This window comes from Crocodylus siamensis, chromosome 14 (assembly GCF_052110815.1).
Source record: "Crocodylus siamensis isolate JL-2025a chromosome 14, ASM5211081v1, whole genome shotgun sequence".
NCBI lineage: Eukaryota > Metazoa > Chordata > Crocodylia > Crocodylidae > Crocodylus > Crocodylus siamensis.
This window is the reverse complement of record NC_143408.1, coordinates 11,844,270-11,867,292: the sequence shown is the minus strand read 5'-3', so window position 1 is coordinate 11,867,292 and position 23,023 is coordinate 11,844,270. Positions and strand designations below refer to the sequence as shown.

Sequence of the window (23,023 nt, the reverse complement as noted above, 5' to 3'; positions counted from 1 at the left end):
TTTTCCTCTATTCAGTTTTAATGATGTATTCAAAATTCTAATAAATTACTGGAGTTGCCGTTTTCTTTTGCTGATTACATTACAATGCTCTAGAAGTTTATGACAGGGCTGTGCAAAGCTTTGGGCGATGATTCGATTCAGAGAAGATTCAGCCCAATTCGGTGGTCAAATCTCGGAATTGAATCGAATCAGGGGACCAATTAAAAGGTCCAATTCGATTCAAAGCCCTCCAAATCTTCAGGAAAGATTTAAGAGAGATTTGATGATTCGGGAAGCCCCTGGTGGCTGCAGCAGGGAGCTGCAGCCGACTCCGAGCTGGTAAGTACTAGGGGCAGGGGACATGAGGCAGGGGGACGGGACCATGGGGGACCCCTGCCAGCTCCCAGCCCACCCACATCAAATTCCCAGACTTTTAAAGAAAAACCCCAGTGCCCACCAAGTGCTGCCGGGGGGCTGGGCGGGCAGCACAATCCCTGCTGCCCCCGCTGTGTGTGGGGGGCTCTGCACGAGCCCCACTCCACCCCACAGTTGTCCCATTCGATACAGCACTGGCCCTTCAAGAAGAAACCCAGGACTCTCCACTCCTGCAGCAGCCTCGGGGCATCCTATAGAGCCCCACCGTGGTACAGGGATCACCCCCTGCTGGCAAGAATGGCGAGTCTGGGGGTTTTTTTCATTTTTTTTTTTTTCTTAAAGGGCTGGAGCTGCAGCAGGGCAGCCATGGCGGGGCATGAGGCAGCAGAGCCCCCCCATGGAGCGTGGGGTAGCAGGTGGTAATGGGGATTGTACCCCCACATGGCATCACCCGCTGAGTCAAGTTTTTTTTGTTTGTTTGCTTTTTTAAGTGCTAGGAGCTGGGGTGGGCTGGGCCTGGCTGATTCAGAGATTTGGCAGCAGCTGAATCATATTTCAGCCAAATTGATTCAGGACAGTGATTCAAAAAAAAAAAAAATCATTAAATCAAAATCGCTGTCCCCTGAATCGGCCAAATCTGAAGCAAATACTAGCCACTTTGCACAGGCCTAATTTATAATAATTCTAATATTATATTATTTCTACCACATACAATACCCTCCAAACAATCCTGCTGCAGAGAACAGGAACACTATCATGGAACTTTAAAGCTCTACATACGTTACAAGATTTTAAAAGGAAACAGCAATTTCTAGATTATCAACTGAATTTCTACCGTCTCTTCTCAAGCTTCCTTGGCCACAATAACCAGTACTCATTTCTCTGTAAATACTTCATTTAACTATTTTTTTTTCATGCCTTGGAAAACATACACTATTTGCTTCAGTTCTTATGACAAAATGTGGGGTCCCCCACACTAGCAGCTACTCTACTAAAAACAAGTATAAAATATAGCCCAATACAGCTCTATGCCTCAGGTCATTAAGTTCAAGTATTGATAAAGGCTACAGAAACTTTGATACATTTATACAAATTAAGAATTTTTAGTAGCTTTATCAATATATCCAAAACATATTTGCCTGGCCTGTACTTTCTTTGATGGATGAACCAGTTTAGGTCTGACACTGCTCTTACAGTAAGAGCATCCTGTGATTGGATTTCACAATTCCAAGAGCTACATTTTATTTTTCCCTCTGATCCTGCCCCCTTATATCCCTCCAATGAAGGCCCATGAAAACAATAACTTCATTGTTAATTGTTTTATTGATGGAAAAGTTCTCCATAGCAATTTAAGCAAACGCTCTTTTGACACAAAGGTAGAAGATAAACAAAGAAGAGTACTCACCGATATAAGAAAAACTTTGACACCCTGGTCCTCCGTATCCATGGCTGTGATTCGGATACTTTTTTCACTGGCTTTGTCAATCTGCATCTGGGCCCAGAGCTTGGTGTTCAAGATTAATCTGAGACTCCCCTGAGTCCGCATTACTAAAAGTAACATCCAAAGTTAGCAGAAGACAAAAATGGATATTTAGGCACACAGTAGAAAGTTCAGATTAAAGACAAAAGTTCTGAAAAGAAAGTTCTTAAACAGAAGAGTCTTCTGTTCATACAGAATGTTTATGGTATCAAAACTGGCAATAAGAAAGGACCTAGGGGAGAACACAGATAAAGCATTCCTAGAAAAATTAGATGCATTGTACTTTATTAAAGTTTTCAAAAACACACATGGGACAAAGGCTGTGCTGGCCTCTATTAATAGATCACAGATTAGAGATAGGGAAGTCCAGTCCTTAGCGAATATAGGCTCATTACCTATTGTACATAGCTCTACATAGTCAATTCTAATAGATCATCTCAGACTGGTGCAGATTAGTGCCTTATTTGACTGCAAACCTGTATGAGTTGGGCCCAATAAAAATACTTTTTTAAAACAATGTGACATTAACATGCATTTCACACGATGATGAGAAACGCAGCTAAGTAAGTAGCTCTCTCTCCCCCCCTCAACCCCAGTAGTCACAGCCCAACACCACACACATATTAGCACCTTTAACTAGCTATATTTGTAACATACACCTCATTACTGATTTACCACAAAATATGCAGGTAGGAAAACCAATAAGCTGACACCTACCAGACAGGTCTTGATTTCTTCTACCATGTTGTGAACTGGTATCAAGCATATTTCATTTTTTATTTAGCTATTCATGCTACTAAATTGTAGAAGTGAGTATGATAGTTTACACCCTAGACCAAACTGGGTCTTTACCTTCTGGCTTTTAGAGAGAAGGGAACCTGTGAGAAGAGGTTTCTAATAACAATCAAAACCACAGAGATGCACTTTCCTAAAGATAAATATTAAGCGATTAAGAAAGTAGGTGTACATGATGTTATATAAACTGCTACCAAATGTTCAGTTTATGCATACAACTTGCATGCAAAAAGGAACTAGTATTTAACCAGAAGTACTTCTGCATGCAGTGGTATAAACAGCATCTTGGGAATTGATACAAAAAGTCTGTAATATGATCCCCTCTTTGCTTTAAAAAAAAATCTACCAATTAAATCAAGTGTGGAAGAAGGTACACCTTATAAGGCTTTGCCCTGCACTTCAATTTTATTCCTTCTTGACCTACTATAATTAAAAAACCCACAGTAACCCAAAATAAATGATACCAACTAACAAGGAAGCATCCTGTGGTTATGACATAGCTCTCATCTTACCCAGCCGAGACTGTAACGTCCCATCATCCGTTGATGCCATATCATTGAGTCTTAGAAGTCCTCTACCTCTTTCCACCCAAGACTGAGAATTCTTATCAAACACAAACAATTTGCATTGAATCTGCAACATAAAGAAATGCTTCCTTGCTGAAGATATTCAATGTAATGTTTAGCTAATCACAAAATATACATAGTAACACAATCTCCCCCCTACCTCTCCTTCAGCTGAGTGGATAGGTTGAGGGGCTCCCTGAGTTGGGTGGAGGGCAGTTTGCCTGGCTCTGGCAGGGGTCCCGCTCTCCTACAGTTCTTCGTGCAGATGTAACAAGTGAAATATTCCAAAATTGTATCTAATTCAAAGAGTATTATTTTTGAATGCTTCAGCCACATCTGGAACATTTCTATAGGGATTACTTGTTTGAACAGGTAGCCCTTTGGAAAGTTGCAAAAGGCGCTTAAATTTTTCACTTGTAATGTGCGTTTGCAGCTGAATCTGATGTCTCACTACTTCAGCTTGCAGCTGCAACTTGAGCACATTCCTCTTGATCGAATCATCACCCTCTGGGAGGACAGTGGTATATTATTACTGTATCAAAGAGTGCAAAGAGCTCCAGCAGAAAGAATGGATATCCGCCCTGCATCAACTGACAGCAGGCCACTATCCATCAGCACCAATACTGTTGTTTCTTTCCCAAACATTACTCTGGATCCAGATGGGCTGGGCATTTGAGCTGGATTGGCTTTTTGGCTGAATTAACCCAAAAACAATTTTTGGGCAAGTTAAAAGTTGCTTAAAAACACTGGGTGGAGACTACCCAGTTGAGATGCACCCAGAGTGGGCTTTCTTCATAAAAGGTAGATCAGACTATTCTTAGTGTCAAAGGAAAGAAAAAAATTAGATTTATGGAAGAAACCACTGCAGTCATCTAGTCTGACCTCATGGTAACATAGGCCATATATCACCACTGACCAATTTCTATATGAACTCCATACCTTCTATATGACCAACACCAGATGTTTTCTGATGATACTGAATATATTAGACACCACGTGAAAACAATCTACTATATCCCTAAATAAGCTATTCCAAAAATCAACTACCCCGTGAAAATTTACAGTACAGTTCTTATTTAAATCTCTCTAATGCCTTCCTTTTAATTCTTTCTTCATTCAAAAGAAAGGGTTTGTCGTTTGCAACTTCTAACCAGAAAAGGGCTGTTGCTACAGTCCCTGGTCTGAATACCTTTTGGTTGTTTGCTAGATGTAAGAGGCAAACTCGTAAGATGAATGTTCCACCTGCTACTGATCATACAAAGATAAGCTCCACACAAGAAGCTTTCTGAACACACATGATCTTTGCAAAGCCTGGTATCAGGATGTGCCACACACTGGAAGCAGGGAAACAATGAAGCAAACTAACATGAGGCACTTCTTTAGGATGCAATTTTGTTATTTTAGTAAAGACAGACATAAAAAGTTAACTGGTTTGTAAAATAGCTTCAGCATAATTTGTTAATTTCTGCACAACTCACCAATTTCAGCTCTTATTTTATCATTTACAGTATCAAAACTGACTTGTAGGTACACAGTTCTTATGACCTTTAGCATATTTTGAAACCTGATGGAATCAGCAAATCTTTGTTGACAGAGTAAGTTTATTCCTGGTGTACTGAGACAACTGATAAGAGAATCTGAATGCATCAATGAAAAAAAGAAATCCACAGCCAGTAGAATTAAAAAGAGCAAGACAGTGATCTATATATACACCATTAATTAAAAATTCAAATTCCAACACTGATGACCAAAAAGCAGATGTGTTCAAATTTTTGTTCTGCATTTGGAAATAAACTGAATGATACAAGGACATTTTTTTTTTTTATCCCGAGACAAGATGTCAAACATTTTCAAATCATTCTGTGATGCAAGAGCACCCAACTTGCATCTAAGGCTGCTTGCAGATATCTAAACCCACAAAAATGCTCTTTAATCAGAAGAAACAACGCGTTCAGAAACAACGCGTTACTTCAATCCAGCTCTGCAGCATCTGTATAGATCAGGCACTTCAGTGGGGCTTTTAGCTAAAAGCTTATTCAATCAGCTATTAGATAAAAGCACCAGAAAAGCCGCACTAAAAAGTGTCTGATCAATACATCAGGCAAGCCAGGTCAAACTAATGCGCTGCCTCTTCTAGGCATACACTGGTCTCAGTGTGGGGATGCACTGAGTTTAAAAAGTACCCCCTTTTTTTTTAAGCAGCCAAAGAGTTTAAAAGAATTGAGTGATGAACTCCATTTATATGGATTCCTTACAGATGTTGAAATAGTGGCAAGTCCTACCTAGAGTACTGGATGGGGGAAATGTAAAATACCCAAATGTTTTAAAAGATAAATGGAATAACAGTCCATTTTAGGTTAGTTAGTTTGACACTGAACCCAACTAAAAAAAAAAAAAGTCAAGGAACAGTTATAACAGCATGCAACCAGACAAAAAAATAAAAGTAACACTACTAACACTTAATACTGTGCTTTATGAACTAAGGGGGAAGTAAATGCACACTTCATAGCTTTTTCATTTCTCTATGTTCTCCAAGAGATGTCCCACCCTCTCATTCCCTCCTGTCATAGGAACTTCTTACACCATTCAGCCATTACTTCCGGGAATGGGAGCATATGCAACTCCATACTGAAGAACTATAGAAAGTTTTGTGTACTGCTTATTGTTCTCTCCAACACATACCAGGACCTTTATGTACGCCTCCATTTCCTTTCTTCCGCCCACCCCCAGTCTTATTCTCCTCCTCCCCAATTTTTCCCCACAAATAACATAACATTTATAGAAGGGATGTCCAAATGGTACCTCACTGGCTGAAGATGGTCTGTGCAACATTAAAATACAGCTTTCACAGTTGCCAGAGCTGCTGCACTGGCAGGATTTTGGAACTCAAGCAGTAAATGCTGGAGTTTGCCTCCCCACCCACGTGCTTTGCTCTACCACCAAATTCAGGTTCTTTAGTTGCCGCTGGCAACTCAAACAAACAGCAAAAGAAAGTTGCGTGTGTTGGGGGCTGGGGGGAGTGGCAGACTCACACCAATAGACTTCAGCAGCTGCACCAACAAGCCACTACCTGTGGTCTGGACCATGAAAAGCCCTACAGGTCAGATCCAGCAAGCAGGTTCAAATAAAGTCCAACAGCCCTGATTTATGACATCACAAGTTTGTCAGCAGACTTGGCCATGGTGACTATCTACTACAAATGTCCGATTCGCATAAATCCAATCATAATGGGTTTCAAGACTAAAATTTTAGCACTAAGTGATAACTTCAAAAAATAACTGTAAACAAGGAACAGCTATAACATGAGGGACTTACTAGTAAGGTCCCATCCAAAAGGGATACTGCTATTTAGTGTCTTTATAAGTTATCTGGAGGCAAATATAGAAGTCAGCCTTCACAGAAAGGGTGGATAATAGATTGAAGGAACAGTCAATAACAATGGGGAAAGAGATAGTTCTACAGGGGGCTGGGGCAGGCCACAGGACAGAGCCACAGCTCGTCGGGGGGGCTGTTCCTGCTGCTGCGCGCAGCAGGCTGCACGCATGGAGGGTGGGGGGGAGTGCCCCCAGATCTGTGTGGGGTCTGGCAGGGCAGGCTGCCATTGCGGGCTTGGGCCGGGACTGTACTACGCTCTTTCCGGCAGAGGCTGGGCCAGGCTGTGCTCGGGTGGGCAGTAGAAGTGCTGGGAGGAGAACTGGGGGGCTATGGCAAATTTTGGAGTTGCTGCAGCCCTGCCTCCCCCCGCCCCAAGCTGCCGCCACTGGCCCAACCACAGCCTGGCCTAGCCCCCGCACCAGGAAGAGTCTAGGGCAGCCCCAGCCTAGAACTGCAGCCTGCCCTGCCCCACATGCAGATCCAGGGACACAGCCACCCCATGTCCTCCTTGGGTATATGCAGCAGGGGAAGCCACCCTGCCACTTCCTGTGCCTCATGGACGAGCTGCAGCTCTGTCCCACACCCTGCCTAAGCAATGCCTGCCCCAGCCCCACTCCCTCCCTCATCGCAGGGGCCTTGATTTGCCCCCACCACACCCCTTCCCTTCCACCACAGACTTGCCACTGCTCTTCAAGCTGTTGGGCTGCATATCGAAAAAGCAGATTAGTATCGGCCAGCATGCCTCCTTAAAAAATCAGCTATTGGTATTGGCCCCAAAAATCTCTATCAGTGCACCCCAACCTATTACAGTAAAAACTCTGTTATCCGGTATCCCCCGGGAATGGCGGATGCTGGGTAACAAATCATGCCAGTTAATTGAGCAGCCCCAGCTGCCACTTCTCCCGCTGCGTCTGGGTCATCCCTCTGCATCGTGATCCGTCCTGCAGGACAGGGAGGCAGGCCCCGCACAGCTTGTTATGCCCTCAGGCCGTGGTGGCTTGGCAGCACAGGCTGCTTTGCCCCTGGCCGTGTGGGCTCGGAGAAACCGGAAGTGTTGCAGTGGGCACTTCCGGTTTCACTTCATCTTACAAGTCAGCATGCTGGTTAGTACAGCATGGCAGCTTGTAAGATGCCGGATAGTACAGCTTTTACTCTACTTGGAATTTTTAAATCAAGGCTGGATTTCTTTCCAAAAGATGGTACAACACAAACAAAAGTTACAGGCTGGCTGTAATAATCTGTGTGGTGTTATATGGTCTATGTTATTCAGGAGATTAGAGTAGTGTCACCGTTAGCCTTAACATTTATAAAAGCTATAGTGACACAGTAAAGTGTGCATTTGTCAGAGAGGGGAAAAACACTTGAGTGGCAGACTAAAAGAAAACATACAAATTAAAAGTCTCTAAAAAAAGTCTGAATTGGTCAACTCTAAATCTATCCATAATTTAATAATTCAAGTCCTGTTTAAGATTCATAGCGGTAATGATTTCAAGAGACGTGCCTCGGTTATACATCATATGAAAACAAATTTCAAAGACAGTAGCCTGGTGTTGAATTGCAAGAACTCACACGGGAAATTAAAAGCAACAACTAACCATAACTGAATTAATACAGCTGGATCATCATGCAAATTATCACAAAACTAAAAGCGCACCTGTACCTGACCAATTTCTTACCTGTAACACATTACTCTCTGCTTCCTCCCCAGTGATCACTTCTACCTTCTCCAACAAACATTTCCTTGCAGTTGCTTTGGTGTAGGCTGCTGCAGACTCTGCCAGCGATTCTGAAATATTATTAGCTGAACAACATTTTAAAGTTTATTTTGGGTGTTATTTACATAAAACTGCAAGACAAGAAGTATGCGCGATCATGCAGTTTGCCATTTATTGATACACAAAACCAGTCAATAGACTTTTCCTCTGGAGCATAACTACCTGTCCAGATTATGAAAGCTTTCATCAGGACTTGGGGAACTGCGATATACAAAACAGAGGAAAGCAGGACATTAGAAACAAATGTAAATTTAAATTAGGCAATTATTCCATCCTCCACCTTTCGCTCCAGGAGCAGTTTCTCTTCCATTTTAAAACCATAAATCAGAAGTTGAGGGGGAAGATACCAGTAAATAGAAGTCTGGTCCCTTCCTTAAGTGTCACTACAAAGAGGACTAAATAAAGCCTTTGCAAAATAAAAACTTATGCCCACATCTGCAAATATGACAATAGTAACCAGTTACAACCATGCCTGCATTTAAAGATCCATCCATATTTTTATACACTTTGGCTCAGTTCTGGTAGTAATTAAGGGCTCAGACCAGAGGTAGGCACACCCTGGCACGGGTGCCAGAGCATGGCACACATTTTGCTTGGCACTCATGCCTTGGGACAGATGGCAGGGAAAGGGCTGGGACTGCACTGCCACAACAAGAATCAGCCTCCGCACAGCTCACTTATCTGCCCCTGGCAGGCCAACATCTTACAAGTTGAGGTTGCAGGTGTTTTTGGTACTTTGCCCAAAAATGTTGCTGACCTCTGACTTAGACAAATAAAATGTTTAAAATGAGAAGAGGAAGGGAGGGCATGTGCTGCTGAGCATGGCAAGGCATTATAGTTAAAAAACTCTCCTGGGGAGCAGAAAACGTGGATCAGTCTCAGTACAATGGAAGATGTGGACAGACAAAAACCCTGAAACCAGTTTAGCCCTGGCTCACGAGTAGCAACAAAACAGTCAAGGCTAATCCATATCAATTTCAAATGTTCCGATTCAGGGTTTGTCTATATACAGTACCTCCCTGCTTGAGCCAGCTTGTTTGCCCAGGGATACGACACTGCTTTGTACCCTCTGAACTGGCCTCAAAAGAAGTCTAACTGACCTCCATTACTTCAGCTACTCTGACCCGGTTCAACAGCTTCATCAGTGACTTGGACGAGGGGGTAAAAAGCACCCTATTCAAATTTGCTGATGACACTAAGATGTGGGGGGATGTGGGCATGCTAGAAGGGAGGAATAGGCTGCAGTCGGACCTAGACAGGTTACAGGGGTGGGTGGATGAGAATAGGATGGGGTTCAACACTGACAAGTACAAAGTGATGTACCTGGGGAAGAACAACCGGCACCATACCTACAGGCTGGGGAACTCCCTTCTTGCAAGTACAGAGGCGGAAAAGGATCTTGGAGCCATCATTGACTCCAAGATGAACATGGGCCGGCAGTGTGGGGATGCAGTCAGGAAGGCCAACCGTACCTTGTCGTGCATCCACAGGTGCATCTCGAGCAGGACCAAGGAGGTGATACTCCCACTCTATGCGGCACTGGTCAGGCCGCAGCTGGAGTACTGCATTCAGTTCTGGGGGCTGCACTTCAGGAGGGATGTGGACAACATGGAGAGGGTCCAGAGGAGGCCACTCGCATGATCAGGGGACAGCAGGGCAGGCCCTACGAGGACAGGCTATGGGACCTGAACCTGTTCAGCCTCCGAAAGAGAAGGCTGAGGGGGGATCTAGTGGCCTGTTACAAACTAGTCAGGGGGGGATCAGCAGGCACTGGGGGAGTCACTGTTCCCCCAAGCACTGCTAGGAGTGACTAGAAATAACAGTCACAAGCTGGCAGAGGGTAGATTTAGGCTAGATACCAGGAAGTGCTACTTCACTGTTAGGGTGACTAGGATCTGGAACCAGCTTTCAAGAGAAATGGTGCTGGCTCCTACTCTGGGGGTCTTTAAGAGGAGGCTAGATGTACATCTTGCTGGGGTCATTTGACCCCAGTACTGTTTCCTGCCATGGCAGGGGGTCAGACTAAATGATCTTCTCAGGTTCCTTCCGACCACAGAAACTATGAGACCCCCAAATACTATCTCTCCATTTTAAATCTCGTACAAGGCAAAAATCTGTTCTGTTGCATCAATGATCCAGAGATCAGAACCTCTTTTGGGAGATACAGCATACAAACTTCTTTTCTTCCACCTTGAGACGTTCTGAAGGATGCCTTCAGCAACTGAAGCAACAAGGAGGTCCTCAACTCCAGGCATTTTGGAGACAAATAAAGGTGCAAGAGGCCCTGAGCAAGCTAGCATGACCAGGATGTTTATGTTGCTATCACAAGACAGATGGCTATTTAGTGCCATCAGCAAGATACCAACTACTTTGCCCCTTCATCATAAGGAGTTCAACAAGATCTTGGCTACAGACGTCAGTAGAGAACCATTTCCTCTCCAACCATGGTGGCAACCCAGACAAGACCTATACCAGTGGCATGAAATCCAAGGGCAAGGACCTAGTACCTGTTTGTACATTAGAGTCTTTTTACCTCCACATCCCAAGAAAAGCACTGAGGCCCATGTGTCTAGAGGCACTCATCCCCAGACAGAAGCAAACAGCCACCACCCACTTTTGTCATTGCTGTTCCCTAGCCAAAAGGAACACAGACTATGATAGTAAGCTAGCATGATTTTTTCTGAGGCCAGCCCATGTTTATGTTGCTACACCTGAATTCCACCATCGCATCCATTTGTGAACAAATGCACCTGCTTACATCCCATGCTTTTTTACCGCCTCTTGAAGAAATCAACTACCAAGGACTGCACACCACACCTCCCTCTCTCTCCCCCACTCAACCCCACACGTTCTCTTCAGATAAATCCCCCCATGAATTGGCACGGATATAAGCTTCATCTTAGTCTTGACATGCCAAACATGAGACAACTTTATACAACAGCTATCCCTCTACTATAACAGAGTCCCTATGGACTTGAGAGCATAATACAAAGGGAGAAACAGAACTTTCCTTTCCAGCTCCACAGGCAGCTGAATGTAGACCAGTATCTAGAGACACAAATGAAAATTTCCTCTCCTCACCCACCTAAGGCCTAAGTGGCAATTTTGAGTGAGGAATACTATGCTGGTTTTTTTGGTAACTGTAGGAATGCATTTATAAACCGGCAGACCTGGATCCCAGCTGTCCCAAAATAACTTTGAATATAATGGCGTTGCAATGTTCCAATGAAGCTTTTACACTGCCGGAGACAGCTAACTTGTTCATAGTTCTTAAGTAACTGTCCCCATCTTTTCCTGGACCATGGCCAAATCCTCCCTAGTTATGACCACCTAACAAATTAAGAGGGATTACTAGCATAGTTCCTGGAAGTCTTTTACAAGGATGTGGAACATGCAGAAGCCCAGTAAGGCAGCTAGAAATTAAAACAAGGCATACAGAGCCATATTGAGAACTTATTCCTGCAGGTCCATTGCACAGAAATTGTTGACAAGCCTTTGACTAGTCATGTAAGGAAGGTAGCATGAAAGTCAATACCAGACAGCTGCATGATCAACAGGGATCAATGTAGCAGGAATAACTTAGGATGAGCAGGAAACGTACTGGTCTGTGCTGGACACAACTGACAGACAGATGTCACATGCAAAGCCTGGTCTCATCACTTGGTCCCACTCCCTACCATTTCCCCCTCTTCCCAATTCAGGTGCAGTTGCCAAGTATGCCGCAGCTTATGCAAAAGGGTTCATTTCAGAACCAACAGCATGCTAGCTGAGATACCACTGGTTTCACCTACTTCACTAGGTTAAAGGAAAACAGCTTCTTTTAGGAACAGAGCCTTCTTCAACTCCTATATTCTCTCATGTTAGGCTGATGCCTTGCCACTCCCGCCCTCAGGAATCTTGCCCTTGCAACAGACAGTAGGAAGTCTCAACTATGTAGCTCCAAACAGCATCCACATGCAATGAACTTACCAACTGTCAAGTGTTAAAAACTGAGTATTAGTTGATGGATCTCTACTTATAGTTTAAACCTCACTGCTCTGTACTTCAAACAACTTTGACATTAGGTTTCTTGTTTTACTACACTGTTTGGACTACTGGACAAGTCTTAGCTACAACTACCCAAACTTCACCCAGACACTACATTTTACAGAACATCTGGAAAAGCAAGCAAGCCACCAAAATCCTGGGAATACAGTCAGTTGCCTCCAGCACATCCTCCCTTCCCCACACACCCAATGCTTAGCTTTGAGTTGCTACCCAACCAAAAGCACATTCAGCCATCATCCTACAATTGCTCATTCAATCATTTAGCACAGCTTTCCAGTGATCAAGATGGCTTGTGTATGGCTTAGTCATGGGGGCAGTGGGTAGGCAAGATTACCAAATAGTGTAGAGACCGTTGTATCTTCTATCCTTATGCTGACAGCAGTGCTGGCAAACTTTCATAGATTTTCACAGACATTAGGGCTGGAAGGGACCTTGGAAGATCATCAAGTCCAGCCCCCTGCCCAAAGGGCAGGAAGTCAGCTAGGGTCATAAGATCCCAGCAAGATAAGCATCCAATTTACTCTTGAAGGTGTTCAATGTAGGTGCTTGAACCACCTCTGGATAGCAGGCTGTTCCAGACCTTGGGGGCTCAGACAGGAAAGAAATTCTTCCTTATGTCCAGCCTGAAACACAGTCTTGCAGTAGTTTATAAACTATTCGACCTTGTCATCCCTTGGGGTGCTCTGGTGAACAAAAGTTTCCCCAGATACTGGTGGTCACCCCTGATAAACTTATTAGGTGGCCATCAGGTCACCCCTGAGCCTGCGTTTTTCCAGGCTAAAGAGCCCCATGGTTCTCAGCCTGTCGTTGTAAGGTCTGTTTTCCTGACCTCTGATCACATGTGTGGCTCTTCTCTGGACTCTCTCAAGCTTCTCCACATCCTTTTTGAATTGTGGAGCCCAAAACTGGATGCAGTACTCCAGCTGCGGCCTCACCAAGGCCGAGTACAAGGGGAGAATGACGTCCTGGGACTTGCGTGAGAAGCACCTATGGATGCAAACCAGTGTTTTGCTCACTTTACTAGCTGCAGCATCGCATTGTAGGCTCATGTTCATCTTGTAGTCAATGATGACCCAAAGTCTCTTTCTTCCATAGTGCTAGCCAGCATAGCACTGCCCAGCCTATAAGGATGCTGCAGGTTTTTCCTCCCAAGATGGAGAACCTTGCATTTTTTGGTGTTAAACACCATCAGATTCTTGTCCGCCCATTTGCTGAGCCTGTCCAGGTCAGCTGGGCTCGCCCTCCTGTCTTCTGGTGCGGATGCTTTGCCCCAAAGTTTGGTGTCATCGGCAAACTTGGCCAGTCCGCTTCTGACTCCAATGTCCACATCATTAATGAAGATGTTGAACAATATGGGTCCAAGGAGAGCCTTGGGGGACCCCACTGGTCACAGGACACCATGATGATTGACTTCCATCAGTTGCTACCCTCTGGGTCTGACCACGGAGCCAATTTCCCAGCCAGCGGATCGTGATGGACCCAAGGCCACAATTGGCCAGTTTCACCAAGAGGTTATCATGGGATACCAGATCGAAGACAGCAGTGCTGGAAAACTTTCTCTGCCTCATCAAGAAATGGTGGGAATCATAGAAAAATCTTGCATACTGCACTTCCCCTCAACCACCTGCACTCATGTATATGCATCTCCCATTGTGGTCAATGAAGACCATCTATTCAGGATGGCAGAGAAAAAAAAAATTGATTGAGATATTGTGAGGCCTGTTGGGAGAATACAAATTGGAACATCAATTCCATCTCAAAATTTAATGCAACTAGTGAATCCTCCGAGTGCAAATGCATCAATGACCTTTCAGGTCCCCCCCCAAAGCATGGGAGCAAGCACTCCCACCCCCTGGCATCAGAGCCACAGCACTTCAGTCACAAATATAAACTGGTTCCCAATCAATGATGTTTTGGAACAGTTCAGTTTTGTATGTTTGCACCCTCAGCCTGTCAACCACTGTTTCTGAATGCAGCCCAGTAGCTTCAGTAGAGACAATATTTCTTCTTCCTCTAGCAGCTTGCAGGCATCACAAAAGAGCATGTCACAGGTCCACCATCTGCAGTGCAAGATAACTGTGCAATACAACCCCTCTGACCCTGACTATGACATATCCCAGCTTGTAACAGTTCATCTGTGGACAAGGATAAGGAGGTATTTGCAAACCATTTATACTGACAGAACCTGGTGCTGCTGGCCATACCACTCAAGGATTTCTACTTGAAAGGCAGTCATGGTGCTGCTGTGTGTCTTGAAAATGGGGCCAATCTCCATTGCCCAGTATTTACTGGGAGTTTCTTGCCAGTAACTCTTGCAAGATAAATGTTGGAAACTGGCATGATCAAGGGGTTGGACTAGATTACCTCTTAAGGTCCCTTCCAGCCCTATTTTTCTATGATACCACAGTACCTTGCAAAGCTGCTTCCAAAGCACAATGAGAAGCCTGCCCTTCTCCTTAGTGCTCTGTTGTAAGCCTGCCTAGTGTGCATGGCCCAAATTATGTTGAATGAGTGATAACTATAGTTTGTTAGTTCCTATATCAATTCTATTTAATTCTAATTTATATCACAATCAGAACCTGTACCAGTTTGTCCAATGTTAGCCCAAAGCTTTAAAACTGGATAATTCCCAGAACTCTGACATGACCTGCATTTCTCATCAAATGGTCTCTAGCTTACAGGATGAGAGGAAGCTTCTAAAATTTAACAAATTAGTTTAGCTTTATATTCTAAAACACTGGTCACCAACCAGCGGGTCTCAGTCCACCAGCAGATCTGAGAGCCTCTTGGAGTCGATCCATGGCTGGGGTGTGGGACTGAATGCCTGTGTGCATGCATCCCAGCCCAGCAAGTCAATCAGTGGGGGAGGAAAGGGGCAGGGGCTAGATTGAGGCCCCCACTGTGAGAGACAGCACTGCATAGGCAGGAACAAGAGGTAAGTTGAGTGCAAGTGGTGCCCTGATTGGATGGGACTTACCTGCTAGGGAGGCAGAACCCCAAATAATTGTCTCCCTCTCCCTGTGCCTTGATCTGAACCCCCTCACCCCTTCCCTCCCCACAGACTTACCTGCTGAGGAGGGGGGAAGGGAGAGGTGGTGGCAGCAAACAGCAGATCTTGGGTTGCTTTTAAATGCCAAAGGTAATCTTCTACTTAAAAAAAGGTTGGAGACCACTGTTCTAAAACATCTGGAATTCCCCATTTCCTTGGCATAAATTCTACCTGTTCAGACCATCACGTAACCAGCACTGAGGCTGGAGATGCTATATCTCAAAACAAGTATCAACTAAAAAAAGTCTCTTGTCACCATTCCTGATTGACAGGACTGACCCTATGAGCTTCAAAGTCATGCCACTTTCACACTGCTGCAGATAATCCTTATGCTCTGGGACATAAGAGTTCCTTCCAAGTGCCAGAGCACCCTGCAAGGACTATTAATACTAGGCAACAGGATCAGAGAACTTGTATACTTTTTTTTTTTTTTTTTTAAATGTTGGGTAGAAGGACCACTAAAAACAACAGCAAGATCTTTGTATTTTCATATGGTAATAGTACACTAACAACTCCAAACATTTAACAAGTAATACCTATTATACTAGCAGTAAAGGAGTACTGTTTTTATGGATTACTTCTCAAAGTACATTTTGCTATTTACCTTTTTCTGGAGTTGCTTCCTGTGAAGAAGATTCAGAGCCAGATTCTGAAGCAGTATTCTCCTTGTTACTCTCTGTACCACCATCATTTGATTTTGGCGGGCTCTGTTGGGGGGGAAAAAAGGAAAAAACTTTTGATGTGCAAAAACATGGATGCATTTATATGGTTCTTTGAGTAGTTCTCCATGTTTACAAATGCTATAACAAGGTATCAGGATATCTAGAACCTCTCAGTGCACATAATTCCCTAATAGAAATTGTAACCCTATCCTGACTGACCTAGTGGTGATAGTGGTTGCTGCAGCAGAGTGGGTGGGTAGAGATGAGATTGCATCGGTGATGTTTCCACTTGTGCACCAATATGGTAAAATAATATAATGTGACGAGTGACGGGGGGAGGTGAGAGAGGGCATAATAGCACCGAACAGCAAAATTTGGGACTTTGCTACCAGCTATCAGCACAGAAGACAGTGACATGGGGTACATCAACACCTGTTGATCCTGCACTGTCAGGGCTGAAATCAGGGCTCCTGAACTATGCGGTATCTTCAACACTGAGTTGCCTTCTCTGTCGGACAGATTAATGCTATGTACCTAGGCCCATAACCCCTTCACCAAGGGGAGTCCCATGACTCATCTTCTCCCTCCTCAGCTTTGAGGGGTGAGGAGCTGGTGCCAGATGTCTCTCTGGAGCCGAACTCCAGTTTGTCCTAAGTACTGGATGCTGAAGCAGACCTGGGAGAGGGAAGCAGGCTGGGTTAGAATTATAGGGTTGGAAAAGGCCTCGTGGATCATCTAGTCCAACCTCCTGCAGAAATGCAGGATGTATTAGTCCTATACTAAATGAAATAAATACCTTTTCAGAGTCTTCTTGCAAGCAACTTACGAAGGAGATGCCACACTTTCCCAAGGCAGCCTTTTCCACTAATCTGCTGTTCTAAAAGTAGGGAAGTCCCACCCCCAAATTTAAATTAAAACTGCTTTTCTGCAGATTAAGAACCCACTGCTTCATATCCTGCCCTGTGTAGCAAAGAAGAATAGTTGCTCTTCCTCATCTTCATGGCAATCTTTCAAATATTTTGAATCCTGCTATCATGTCGCCCTTTGTTCTATTTGTCAAAATGAACATACCTATTTTCTATTAGAGTTTGTGTTCCAAGATCTAGAACACTGCTGTCCCTCACCTCTGGATCTATTCACATTTCTGCACATCTTAAATAGCAGCATACAGAACTGAGCCCAATTCATTAAGCTAAGGCTTAACAAATACCAAGCAAAGTGGTATCATTACTTCTCACATCTTATATCCAACACTCCTGTTTGATGCAGCCCAAACACAGTTTTGCTTTTCTTGTGACTAATCGCACTGCTTACTCATGTTGAGTCAGTGATCTACCAAAACTCCAAAATCTGTTTCTTAACAACACTATTGGCCAGCTGGTTGCAACAACATAACAGGGTATGATCAGGGTTTTTTTCCCCCCAACTGGCCCAGGACAGACTGCTATGGAACTCTACATGGAACCTCCCATTCTGACATTGATCAATTTATAGTTACTCACTGCTTACCGTTATTCTGCCAGTAATATATACACCTCTGTGATTCTACCTAGCCCATGACTACAGCAGAGAAATGAGAATGTCCCATGTGACTGTCAAAAGCCTAACTAATGTTCAAACACCATATTTATTTCCATACCACAGGCCCCAAATAAGACAGGCACCTTGTTATGGGAAGGCAGAATGGGGGAAAAGGGCTTAAAGGTTTTTCCAGGGTTTTACCTGCCATGGCTCCAGTTCACTCAGGATGGCAGCAGCTCACCTAGGGGCTGATTGTTTAGGCTGCATGGAGCAGGGGTAGACGCCATTGAATGTCATTCTTCCCCCCTCTCCCCCACAAACAACTACTTGTTTAACCCTCTCATAGCCACTGCCATTAGCCCTCTCAAAACTAATTCAGTATCACCTGTGAGAGGGTTTAAACCTGTAGTTGTTGCCCCTAAGGCAAGGGGAGGGGGAATGCTGCAGACTAAAGGAGTCTGCCCGTTCCATGCAAGCCTGGGTGAGCTGGTGCTGGGCAGTCCCCTGCTGCCATTCCCACCTCCATTCTGGTACAGAAAACTATTTCCTCATTTAACATATATACCCCCATTTCAGATGGCTATTTTTTGATAAAGAGGTACACATAGTACATAAGTAAATACAGTATATTATGTGCACGGCATTTTCTTGATCCATCAAAACAGCTAGCTGTCTTGTCAAAGATGGAAATCAATTTGGTTTGGCATTATTTGTTCCTAGCAAGTATCCATGTTGTCCAAAGGTTGACAACCCATGACCATTTATCCAACCCACAGAGTGAGGGGGCTTCTCAGGGCCCCTCTTCCCAGCCCTTTTCACCTTCCCATCAGAACTTGCCCAGATGGCAGCCACTGCCCCCTCCCCCGCACCCACCCATCGTGGGCATTTCCCCACTGGGATACCCTCAGCAAGTAGAACAATGGAACAGGCTATGTCTACATGCAAATCAATATGGATAATTAAGAGCCAACTCGGGGGCCTGAAGCACCCACAACCCACACATTTCCTGCTCTTGTCCCTCTTTATCTGGCTACATTATTCAGTAACAAGCCAATTCTGGGGGAGTTTATATAGTGCAATACATAAGGATAGTGGGAAAGCAAGTGTAGAGGTACTTTGTACTTTCATACAAAAGCAGTAGTTTCATATTAATATGCATAAACATTACAGATCACTTTGAAAACGTTTACTGGTTTGTAGGTAATTGCAATAAACAAATGTAATATCTGTACCTTTTAACCAACAAAATAGCATGTTCAAAAATCAAGCATGGTAGTTAAACACTGGAACAAGCTACCTAGAGAAACTGTAGAATCTCCATGGGGGGGGGAGGGGAAGTGTTTTTGAAAGTATAACACAAATTAGGGTCTGAGTTTCAGAAAACTTTATAGAGTAACTAACTACCAAAAAAAAAAAACTTGGTTAACTTTGAGTACTGCAGCAAACTCAGGAGTATATATGCAAAATGCTGGTTCCCGAGAATCACTGTTTGAACTTGATTCAATTACTTACAAAAGATTTTTATGAGAGGTTTTCAGATATTATCTCTCGTAAAAAAAAGACACAGGACTGCTCCAGATCCTTTCACAGGACACAGCTGAAGGAAGTGAATCATCCTTGGAATTCAATTACTTAATTGCCAAGTAGTTTAATACTAAAAAAAACCCAAGCATCAATAGTCCTGAAGTCACTGGGCTTTTATTCAGCTCCTCTAAAAGAATATTCAAAGACTGAGCATGAAAATAGGTAGCTTGTCCAGCTTAACCTACATCTGTGAGAAAACAATTTCACAGCTGAAGTTGAACAAGTCCAGCTTCAGGTCACAACTGATAAGACTCTGATCTTCATTCAGTTGTGCAGACTGGAATATCAAGTCTTACTCCTAATAGGCCTACCACAAAGGCCAAAGCAATTTCACTTCTGAGACCAGGTGTCTCATCAGACTGCACCCTACACCTGATCAGCACTGCAGAACCCACTGTAGGGAAAACCACAACCACCAAGCCTGCTGCCTCCATTGCTTCTGCCCAGACCACCGCAGTGAAGGCCCCTTCCCCCAACACGTAGTATGAGATCTGCCGCCACCTGATCCCACCCCACAAACTCTGTGTAGACACTGGCACAAGTTGATGAGGCTGCTGCAAATCTCATGGCCACAAACATACGGCATAGTAGCACTGTTCCTTGCAGCAGAGGCTGCCACCCAAGAGGCAGTGGAAAAGTGATCTCTGCTGGAGGTTACTCAAGCAGAGGGGGTTGATGTCCCCCTCAAACTTCAAAGGACCTCTAAACTAGGGCAGTGCTCAGCTCCATACCACCTCAGTGTGGCCCATACCAAACCACTTCTCAGCCTGGGAAAGGTCACATCCCCAATAACATCCCTCCTACTGGAGTGCTGAGACCCCAGCCTCCACCACCACATGCAATCCTTCCCCTGCCAGGTCACCATCCAGTTGGTGATGGGTGCTAGGATGGAGGTAGAGGAACCCTTCATGGTCTCCTTCCCGGGTATCCTATACAGTCCATTGCTCCTCAGAGAAGATCACATGATTCTTACAGCAGGCACTGGGATACCTATGCCAGGAGTGGCCAAAGACAATCAGGTCTACTATCTAGCCCATTGATCCTCAATCAGGTACTGCAGCACCCCAGGGTGCCTTGAAATCCTTTCAAGTTAGGTGCAAATAAAATTTCACAGGATAAACCACAAGATTAAACAGGAATCCATAATATTTAACAAAAATTCTGTGATGATCTTTCTGAGCTCCTTGCATCAGAAAAATTATTACTCTATTATTTTTCCATAGAAAACAAGTAAAAAATTAAGAGCTGCATTTTCCAAGGGGTACCTTGAGTTTAACAAGATTGAGAAACACTGTCCTTGGCCACAACCCCTCCACCAGGAATGGATTCATCCCTGCCCACCAAACGGTAAGTGGTAGCTAAACCCTAAAGAACAGCTAACAACTGCCTTGGCCAAGCAGAAAGCACAGGAGCAGCTCAGTTCTTCTGACATGGAGGAGACTGTCAACTCTGGAGCTACACCTAAAAACCAAGCCCAGGAAAAATCAAACAGGTGGAGACCACCCTGGAGAAAGACTCAGAACCAAATGCATCCTGGAGCCACAGAACCTATGGAGGAGATCCACAATTCTACCACTCATGATTTGACATCCATCACCACAGGTGCCAAAGTTCAAGCCCTGACTTTGGCTACCTCTGGAGCAGATTTAGCAGTGAATCCCTCTCTCGGACAACCTAAGGGAGGTGGGAGCCAAGTGACTCTCACCAGCAAGCCCCAAAGAAGTCCACATTCCTGAAGACTCCAGGGTGGACCGCACCACTGAGGTGCCCACACTATCTCCAGACCCAGTGTCACCATCCGTGTCACAGCCCTAAACTCTGCAAAGAGAGAAGGAAAGACCAGGGTCCTTTAACAGTCATCTGAACTCTGAGGAGGATCCTACATAGAACCCATTGTCTCCTGCCCTGCCACCCAACCTGTCTACCCCTTCCCCAGCTCCAGGGGGTACATTACTCCTTCCACTGGTGCTGGGGGAGAAATACAGCCACATTATCCAGGAGTCAGAAGGAGGCCCCCACAGGAATCAGGGACAAGGAGAAAGACAACCAGGACTCCAAGGGGTGGTAGAGCCTGCTGATCTCAGCCCCAGGTGTGCTCAGCAAAGTGCTGCTGTATTTCCTGAAGAGCATGCTGCACTCTGGAAACAAGGTACAGCTCACTAGAGATCACTGGGGACCCTGGTGCTGTGAGGATCCTAGTGGGGGAGGGCAAGGGGCCCAACAGGTAGAATGACAAATCTACCAGTGATGCCACAGCTTCCAGTATATCCTCTACACCTGCAGGAGCAGGGCAGCATTGCTGTTGGGTCACAAATGACACCACCCCTTGCAAGGCCCCTGCTAATCCTCCCACCGTCACCTACCCATAAGGACCCTTACCATTGCCACCCTTAAAAGCTACGGTTGCAGGACAGGTCTCCACAAATGCCAGGTATTCATTTACCTGTAAGCAGCGGAGGACTCTGTTGTTCCTACAGAAGACTCATACAACCCCAGATGAGCCACATGCAGGCTAGAGTAGGGGGACAGGTTCTACTTTGGGTACCTTATCTTATGGGGTTGCACATTTGTTCTCCCTGGGCATGGGGCCAGAGCTCGTGCTGACAGTTGAAGTGATACCAAGCTGCCTGCTACTTTTCTGGGTCAACACATCAGGTTGTCCTGAATCTGCCTAACATCTATGCCCCGGGAACCAACAGTGAGAAGGCAATTCTATCAGCAAGCTCCCAACTACCTCAGCAACTTGAGTCCTCATGAGTATCTAGTACTCAGCAGGGACTTCAAGAGCAACATTGAGGTGCAAGACAAAAGTGGCAGGGAATGGAGCCAGGTCACCACAGACAACTTAAGGGAGGACACCACTGACCACTTTGATAGATGGCTGGCATGCCCACCACCACCACCACATTCACCTTTGTCAAGGCAGATGAACATCAGGCATTCCTTCCTAGACTAGACGAGATCTACACCTCCCTTCCTGAACCCTATCCAACTCCACACCTCTGGCATTTGGCAAGTCTCCTCCAGTGACTGCCATCTTGCCTATGCTCAGGTCACTCTGCAACCTGAGCATACAGGCCCAAACTACCAGCACTTCAACAACAGCCTGCTGGAGGATGTAGCCTTTGTAAAATACTCCTGGAAGTTCTTGCAAGCTTTGCCCAAGCAGCAGAGGACCCTTCCCTCAGCATGAAGATGGTGGGATGTGGGGAAGGTTCGTATGGGGCTCTCATGCTGCAACTACATCCAGGGGAAAAAAAAAAACAAAAAAACTGACAGAGGAAGGTGGCCTTAGAGCAGCTTAAGGTTTCAGGAGATGGAGAAGCTCCTTGTCACTGACCCAGATAATCTGCCCTCCACAGAGGGAGTCAGGAGAAACAGGAAGAGCTCTAGACACTACTACACTAGTGAAGCATGTTTGGCAACCACTGATCCTTCCAGATCATGATGTATGCATGAGGTCTCCCAGACCTTTGATGCATATGCCTAGGCAGGAGTTTTTGGAGGAGTGGAGTCTGCCCAGACTTTCCATGCCCCCTTTAGGCCACTGACACAGAATCCAAAGGCTAGACTGAGCCAGACATTTGGTGCCTCCACGACTGTATTTGCATAAGTGTCCAGGAATTGAACCTGGCTCTCCAGTGTGGCAGACAAGGATTCTACCACTGAACCACAGGGGACTCCAGTGATGCATGTAAGCTCATGGTTTTAGCTTTTCAGAGATGGACCATTGCTCCTACTTTTTCTATGCCCCAGAGAAGAGGAAGTATTTTTTTGATGTGGCTAAAGTCTGTGTAGACAGACATCCACCTTAA

The 23,023-nt window shown here is 44.9% G+C and overlaps 1 protein-coding gene across 5 annotated transcripts in view; it reads right to left on the bottom strand.

Moving 5' to 3' along the window:
• Positions 1 to 23,023, bottom strand: part of RANBP3 (RAN binding protein 3) — a 127,444-nt gene that overhangs the window by 5,437 nt on the left and 98,984 nt on the right. For 3 of the 5 annotated variants that reach the window (XM_090027098.1, XM_090027099.1, XM_090027101.1), the window contains 4 exons: positions 16,046 to 16,148; positions 8,247 to 8,371; positions 3,142 to 3,262; positions 1,760 to 1,902 (listed from right to left, as the gene is read on the bottom strand). In XM_090027098.1, the coding sequence (XP_089883224.1) occupies positions 1,760 to 1,902; positions 3,142 to 3,262; positions 8,247 to 8,371; positions 16,046 to 16,148 (492 nt within the window). The remainder of the gene's footprint in view (positions 1 to 1,759; positions 1,903 to 3,141; positions 3,263 to 8,246; positions 8,372 to 16,045; positions 16,149 to 23,023) is intronic. The other 2 variants (XM_090027100.1, XM_090027102.1) reach the window with 1 other exon arrangement.